The 8,266-nt window shown below is 36.6% G+C and overlaps 1 protein-coding gene across 1 annotated transcript; it reads left to right on the top strand.

Moving 5' to 3' along the window:
• Window positions 1-4,025: 4,025 nt before the first annotated feature.
• Window positions 4,026-7,981, top strand: guca1c (guanylate cyclase activator 1C). Its single transcript, XM_039818985.1, has 4 exons — window positions 4,026-4,348; window positions 5,055-5,204; window positions 5,703-5,790; window positions 7,162-7,981. Exons 1-4 carry the CDS (start codon window positions 4,154-4,156, stop codon window positions 7,296-7,298), a joined length of 570 nt encoding a protein of 189 aa, XP_039674919.1. The 5' UTR covers window positions 4,026-4,153; the 3' UTR covers window positions 7,299-7,981.
• Window positions 7,982-8,266: the final 285 nt, after the last annotated feature.

Genomic DNA, 8,266 nt, shown 5'->3' on the forward strand with positions numbered 1-8,266 from the left:
TTTAATTTAGAGTTATTTTTATGTATGTGACATATGTGTGTGTAAGTGTGTTTGTTGTGTTATGTTTGTTAAGCTACTGGATGCCTAAAATTTCCCTTGGGATGAATAAAGTATCTATCTATCTATCTATCTATCTATCTATCTATCTATCTATCTATCTATCTATCTATATATCTATCTATCTATCTATATATCTTTCTATCTATCTATCTATATACTGTCTGTTTATATAAGGGTGTTTATTGTGTAAATATGTTTGTTTTATTACTATTATTATTACTAATTATAGTAATAGTAATTTTTTTCTATTTCTTATACTTTATGTATATTTTTTCTCCTATGTCTACTTAATGTGTATTTGTGTTATTGTGATGTGTGTCATTTATTTTCTTATTATGGGATTAATAAATTCTGTTTTATCTTATCTTATCTTATCTTAAGTGAACAGTTACTGTTTCCTTTGTTTTGTCTCTCTTGTTTTTCTCTTTTTTTTTTGAGCGAACGATTGAGAACTTGCATTGATATTTACCTCTTGAGTTGTGTTAGTAGCAGGTTGTTGCATTTAATAGCACCGTTGGCATATCACATGTATATCAACTGTCAGTATGTTTCCTGGCAGTGATCATGTCAACATGTCTAGCCTCTAATAAGATTACAGCTGTGATTAATGTTTGTGCCAAATTATCTTGTCCCAAACATGTCATTCTTCACATCCACCAGGTGGTTATAATTATCTTCCCTTCAGCTGTTTGCACTCAGTACCAGACTTGATGGAAAGAGCTCAAGTTTGAGCCAAACACATATAGTATGACATTTTTTTTTGGTAAGAACTCATCTGATTACAGTTGATGGTAATGGTTTGGTTGACATAATCACATGAGATAAAATGTATAAAACCTGTAACTTCTCAAATAAAGAATATTGTTACAGATGCATTATTTGTCACAGCTTAAACCGCAGTTGAAGTTACAATGGAACTTCAGTCACAATCTCATAATAATCTCCCTTTTTACACTGGACTCCATAATAAAAATATGGTATAAACAAGTATTAGGTTGGCATAGAATTTATACTTGAATATAAGTGTTGTCTAGCAGTAAATGATCATTCAGATGGGAGTGCACATATAAAAGATGTAACCCCACAACCAGCTAATTTTGGCTATTCTGAAAAGGCACGATTAGAATCACTTGGAAATTGTGTATGACATAAATTCTTAATAATACTGAAAGAAATAGAATAGAAATACACACTGAGCATTTCCCCCCTGGGCCACCTTTTCCTTACGGGGAAATATATTTTCACATGCAGTTCTCAAACGTCCCTGCTGCATGACAGTCACATGCTGGTCAGAAGGTCAAGTTAAAACTTACAGCGTATTACTGTACCTAAAACCAAATCACTCCACCTGTTCTTTGGAAACCCTCAAACATTGCAAATGTTGGGATAAACAAGATTTAAACAGGCACATTTCTGTTTGACTGTATTTATTGATTTTGACTTTATTTAGCTTGAACTGCTCTTTGCTGTTTGGGAGGGTTTCTGCATGTGTCCATCTCTGTTCTGTAAAAGTAAACACTTTTTTATCTGTTGGCAGCAGTGCCAGGTCATGTGCCACGGCACAGGGCAGCATGGATCCTGCTTGTGCATACCTGATAGGCTAACAGATACTAGCTGCCTGGGCTGCCTGTATAGTCACTGGTGGTCCATCTCCTTAATCCTATTTTGAGAATTGTTAATCGTCTAAAGCCAGATTTACTATAATAAGCCCTGACCTTTGATGGCCTCTTAGCTTAGACACCACCACTCTGTACATTTTATCATAGATGTAGCCCTCTGAGACTGATCATGCAGAGCCACACTGAGGTCAGTCATGGGTCAACAGTGTTGGTTAAAGATTTATTTATCCATTCTGAATGTGTGTGTGTGTGCAGTTTTTTTTTTATATATATATATTGACTTAAACACTGTCACAGATAAAATGCAATTAAAAAATTAAATAAAACCGATTTACATTATAAGGCTGGGGTTGATGTGATTAGATTGATTGAATATTGGCGCTATTTTAAGAAATGATTTAATAACCTTAATCCTGTTGTCATTGTTGGGTCAGACAGTGGCTGATTGTTGACTGTGGTTCAAGCATAATAACTTTTTGCTTGACTTCCAGAAAAAAAAAAACATATGAACCCCCACCCTCCTGCATGTCGATATCACGCAGAAAGTGTTTGAGTTATTTGGACCTGGTTGTGGAAACTAAAGCTTGAAAAGGGGTTGAACATGGTTAAATTATCTGCAAATGTTAGACAAGGCAAGTCAATCTTATTAATAGAAAACATTCATACCAGATCGGGATCATAGTTATTACAATGATTCCCAAACTTTCTCATGTCAAGAACCCCTAAACGAACCTGAATTAGACCACGGACCCCCATCTGATAGGATTTTTGCTAATCTATGTTTTATTACAGAAAGTGAATGAAACCCATGATCAAAATAGTCATATATTCTGTCATTGTGTCACTTATGGATGGAATTAGAGCTGGGCAATATATCAATATTATATCGATATTGTGATATGAGACTAGATATCGTCTTAGATTTTGGATATCATAATATCGTAATATGGCATAAGTGTTGTCTTTTCCTGGTTTTAAAGGCTGCATTACAGTAAAGTTATATCATTTTCTGACTGCTGTAACTGTTCTGTTATTTGCCTTTACCCACTTAGTCATTATATCCACATTATTGATGATTATTTATCAAAAATCTCATTGTGTAAAAATTTTGTGAAAGCACCAATAGTCAACACTACAATATCGTTGCGGTATTGATATCGAGGTATTTGGTCAAAAATATCGTGATATTTGATTTTCTCCATATTGCCCAGCCCTAGATGGAATTATAGTGAAACGAAATAATTCCTCCTATGAACCCCCTTGCAACCCCTCAAGGACCCCTAAGGATCCTTGGACCCCATTTAGAAAACCACTGAGGTAACATACCAGGAAAACTAAAGTGCAACATGCAACGTATACTTACATTGGATTTTCACTTATTTTTTTCATTAAAAAAATGGTGTAGCTAGCTGTTGTGTAATAGCTAGTTAAATTGTTGCAAACCAGCACAAAATCCCAGTTTGTGCAGTGTAATGCACTCTGCTGCAGCATCCGTGTCTGACCTGAGCACTTTTCACTTCTGGCCTGTTAAACATTATTAACAATTAAGTATTAAATACTGCACTGAGCCATCAGAACTATAACATTATTGCCCTTTTCAATTTATACATAGCTTTTGTTCATTGTATCTTTAAAATATCTAAGTTATTCTTTTAAAACAGGGCTACCCTAGAAAGGACAAGCCTCCAATACACATAAGCACACACAATTTAAAATTTTAAATGATTAGCTTTGAAAAAATATGTATACATGTTTCTCCTTGTATTTAACATACCCATACAATGTATGAGCATATTTATATATTATAATAACATTTATGTAATATTTCATAAGAGGCTTAATGTGTGTTTTGTAGCTTACAAATATCCCCCCTAGTCTGTTTACGTCTGTAAAGAGGATGAGTTTATTCCGACAGGAATTCCCTTGGTTATTTCCCTAAAGAATCCCAGAGGTGTGTGATAACCTTAGAGATGGGGCATGCCGCTCTGTGGGCAAATTATTTATTTGCATGCATTTGGATGCAGATGAGAATACAAACTAATGGCACTAAAGGGAAATGTAAAAACTGCACACAAAAAAGAAAATGAATATGGAAAAAAAAAAATAGACAAAAGAATTGTGACTTTGGCCCCCAGCTCCTTGGCGGAAGTCTTCAATTAAACCCTAAAAATAGTCAAGGGTTTAAACTAATAGTTACACAGTAGAGACCCAGCTCCCTTAGAAACCAAGCCCACTTTAGTCCAATAATATGCAATGTCCTGAGTTTCTAGGAAGACTTGTGCAGTTATCCTATTAAAGGGTTATGTCTCCTTTTGGCTGTGCAAAGACTTAAAGATTAAAGTGGTCGTTGCATGAGATTTCAGCCAGACCTCAGTGCTGCCAGTGCTCTGTAGGAACACTGTTCTCTCTCACCTCAAGCTCACCACTCGCTCTCTGCAGGACTCTGGACCCAAATCATACCTTTTAGAGGAATAATGGGTTCCTATAACTCCAACCTGGATGATATCATGGAGGAGGACATGCACCACTGGTACTCCAAATTCATGAGGGAGTCTCCTTCAGGACTTATAACGCTCTTTGAGCTCAAGACTATGCTTGACATGAACGGTATGACAGAGGAGTCCAGCAGCTATGTGGAGCAGGTCTTCCTCACCTTTGACATGGATGGGGTAAGAAGACACCTGCAGCACATTTCTTCTTCCCTGTTCAGGAAAAGAAAATGGATTGTGTGACGAATTCCCTTACAAGTCCGGTCTGTCTGACAGCTGATGAGGCAGTTGCTTGGTGAATTCGTGATGATGAACCTCAAAGGATAAATCTAGCAGTAATAGTATGGTAGAAACAAACTTTGCAGTGGAAAGTAAGAGGCCCGCTGCAATATTTCAAATGGTTTTACGTGACATTTTAAACGATTTGTTCGGAGTATGTGGAGGTCTCTGAATCAATTTAGTTTAGACTCTTCTTTATTCTGTCGGTAGCCCCCAGAACGAAAGGTTATACATTGTAAATGAGAAGTACATAATTTACAGTATCTGTAAATATCTGTTGTAGTTTCCTTAGCATTGCATTACTCCTAAAGCCATTACCCCTAAAGGACCACAATGGAAATAAGTTTGTAACTTTCTTGTGTTATCCTCGACAGTTCTGATAAATGTACAATGTCACTGTGTTGGCATCTTCTTATGCATTTATTTCTGTTACTGTCTAATAAATCAATAAAAAAAAAAATCAATCAATCAATCGCATAGAGCAATAAAACAATAAATGATAAAATTCTTATTTTGAAAATCTTAATCGAAATATTACCTTTTGGTGTTGCTGGAGTCATAGTCCTTCCACTAACGGTGTCTCTCATGTGTCCTTGTCCTTTTGCAGGATGGCTATATAGACTTTGTGGAATACATCGCAGCAATAAGTTTATTACTGAAAGGAGAAATTAACCAGAAACTAAAGTGGTACTTCAAGCTCTTTGATCAAGATGGAAATGGGAAGATTGACAAGGATGAACTGGAGACCATATTTAAGGTACAGTGTATTTTGCTTTGAACGTTTTATAGATCTGTGGGGCTGACCAGCTCAAGGTTTCCTGAACTGTCAAGCTTAGAAGCTCTGCTCTGAAAGAAAAATGGGCCATGAACTGAACATGACACTTAATCCATGGGGGCTTCTTATCCAACCCAAAGTCTAAATGTGTCCATGCTTACTGTGTTACCTAGTTCAGCCACTAAAGACAAATTACAGATTACATGATGACTTTTCACCTTGTCACTATTATATTAACTATTATATCAATAACTGTAGGTACTGACGATTTTTCACCTAATCAGAGTTAAATCCTGATCTAAAAACTGTGTGCACTTAACTTAGCCGTGCAGTTCAGGTTGCTGAATGTCATGGTTGTAGTAGTCGTTTTAGGGTTGGTAGTAGGTGCAATAGCCATATGCTGTTAACAAGTCTCCTAGTTAGTCTTTGCAAGTGTCCATTTACCTAAGAGTTAACTAACTGTGTGAACTCTTCTATCAGGCAATTCAAGATATCACCAGAAATTACGACGTCCCTCCAGAAGAGATTGTAACTCTTATATATGAGAAGATTGATGTCAACGGAGAAGGTAAGAAATATTTTATTGTCAATTTAGGAGTTATATGTAATAATAGAATAATGTATTAGCCCTGAACATAGCAACAGTTCAGTCAGGAACACTCTCGTCATAGATTTAACCATTTATTGCTACAAAAGGAAATACAGTTATAGTTGGCGATGAAGGCTCTGTTCTAATGATGCTCCCTGGATCATACAAGCAGCATGCTGAAACCCCCTGAACTGAAGACTTGGCCCAATCCAAGACATTAAAACCATTTCAGAGTTAAGTTATGATGACACTCTAAATCAGGAAGGTGGAGGCTGGGGTGGTGGAGACAAGCTTTGCCAGCAGCAGCAGGGAGACATTTAAATGGACCGCCTGATGTGAAAAATGGCTGTGATTGGTTGTGACCGGTGGGAATACGATACAATACGATATGATATGATCCAACTTTATTATCAGACAGGGCTGAAATTCTTTTTGCATCTCTGGGCAGCTCATATAAAAAAGAGGACACAGACATACATACAGACATACATAAGATGAATAGCACCAAAGGACATACACCAAACATTACCAAAAATGACATAAACACCCTAGTAAGGAAACAAAGTATACATGTATAACAACAGAAAATGACATGAACATACACACAGACAAGGTCGTGGAGACTTATAACCCTGAATAAATATTGCACTGGATTTAATGTAGCTGGTTTAACAATAGGATAGATTGATGTATGAAAGAGTTTTTAAGTCTGTTGCGATTGAAAGAATGAAAACGTGAGGAGTCATTTGAAATATTCCTGGCCAGTCTGAGAAATCAAATTTGGTAGACAGGGTCTCTAGAGTGGAGTCTTTAGGAGTATTTTAACAGAAACTGGTTTACTAGTGGCAAACTAGTGGTGTGGTCAGAGGTATATAAAGGGAACAACACATGGGAGCTAATACAGCCCTGGGGTACTCCAACATTAGTTGTATTTGGAGAAGAGAGTGTGTCATTTACTTTGACTAGCTGAACCCTGTTTGTGAGAAATGAAAAATACCAAAGAATAAGATAAGGATTAATCTGAATCTGAATCATTTTTGATAAAAGTAAATCTGGTTGAATTGTATTAAATGCAGATGAATCAGGAAACAAAGCCCAGATGTATCTTTTTGGAATGATAATTCAATTAGTGGCCATGTGACTTCCGTGTCCTGCGTGAACTAACGCAATGCTTAATTTTTCATTGTTAGAAATAATGTCACCAAGACCATGAGCAATGAGCTAATGCACAGATATGAACCATCGATAAACACTCGAGTAGTCTCCAATCCCCAATTTGAAAGCCCCTGATTTTTTTTTTTTTTTTTAAATGTGTTGACGCTATTTTCATCTTTTTTACTTGGCTCCCAGGTGAGCTGACACTGGAGGAGTTCATCAGTGGAGCCAAGGATCATCCCGACATCATGGAAATGCTCACCAAGATGATGGACCTTACCACCGTCCTGGAAATCATTCTTAAAGGCCAACAGAAGAAAGATGTGAAATGAACTTAGAAACAACGAGCTGGATTGCGGGGAGAATTCAGAACTTTTTTGGAGGGTTTTCAGCATGCAGCAGCGTTGAGGAAACAGTATATGTGCTTGAGTGGTGACGAGCCGAGTCCCGTCTCAAACTGCACAGATTGAACTGAATGAACTGACTGAGCAGTCCACACAGTAGATCTCTCTGTGTGTCGCCCGAGGGAAGCAGAGACGTTGTTCTCTTACCTCTGCTTGTGCTCTCACATTTCTTGAACTGTGGCCCTTCCGTTTTCCAAAATTTAACAAATTTTGTTTTACCAGGTGATGTGTTTGGAAAGTCTCAGTGAAGGGAGACACCCATCTGCTTTCAGATTCCCATCATGGTTCGAGTAGATGGTGCAAAGTAAGGTTAATAAATGCCTTTGATTTTGTTTATTAAGATCTTACTGAGCAGGAAATATTGTATGGGACTCTTGGTTTACAGAACTGTCACAAGAAGACAACTGCCTAACTCTTAATGACTGTGTTACAAAACTTAATTAGAGAAAGCTTCCTATGCCTATGTTAACATGTACATCTAAAACACTCACTGAGATTGTCTGTTCTTTGTTTTGTGTTGTTGCTCATGTAACATCGATCTGCATGAAAACTGCACTGTTGCTTGTATACAAATTAGATGGTAACTGAGTAAACTGACAATGTAAAACTGACATGAAATCTAATGCTTTACTTTGCTGTTTTTTTCTCTTTTTTTTTTAAAGAAAATAATCTTTACACTGTATTACTGTATATTTCTTTTCTCCATTTTTTATTGATGTGATTTATCACATTGCACAAACTGCACTATTTTTCCTTGACTTGGTAGCTTAACGTATTCTATGATACTATGTTTACTAAAGTGTTTTGCATAGTAAACTAGCAAATAATTATAATAAAATAATTCAAGTGCTCATATTATGCTCATTTTACACCAGAATAGGTTTATGTGGTTTCAT

Source organism: Perca fluviatilis, chromosome 2, assembly GCF_010015445.1.
Source record: "Perca fluviatilis chromosome 2, GENO_Pfluv_1.0, whole genome shotgun sequence".
Lineage (NCBI taxonomy): Eukaryota > Metazoa > Chordata > Actinopteri > Perciformes > Percidae > Perca > Perca fluviatilis.

Coding starts and splice junctions, on each gene's coding strand:
- guca1c (XM_039818985.1), top strand. CDS start 4,154: ATGGGTTCCTATAACTCCAACCTGGATGATATCATGGAGGAGGACATG. Junction 5,205..5,702: donor AACTGGAGACCATATTTAAG/GTACAGTGTATT, acceptor CTCTTCTATCAG/GCAATTCAAGATATCACCAG. Junction 5,791..7,161: donor GATTGATGTCAACGGAGAAG/GTAAGAAATATT, acceptor CTTGGCTCCCAG/GTGAGCTGACACTGGAGGAG.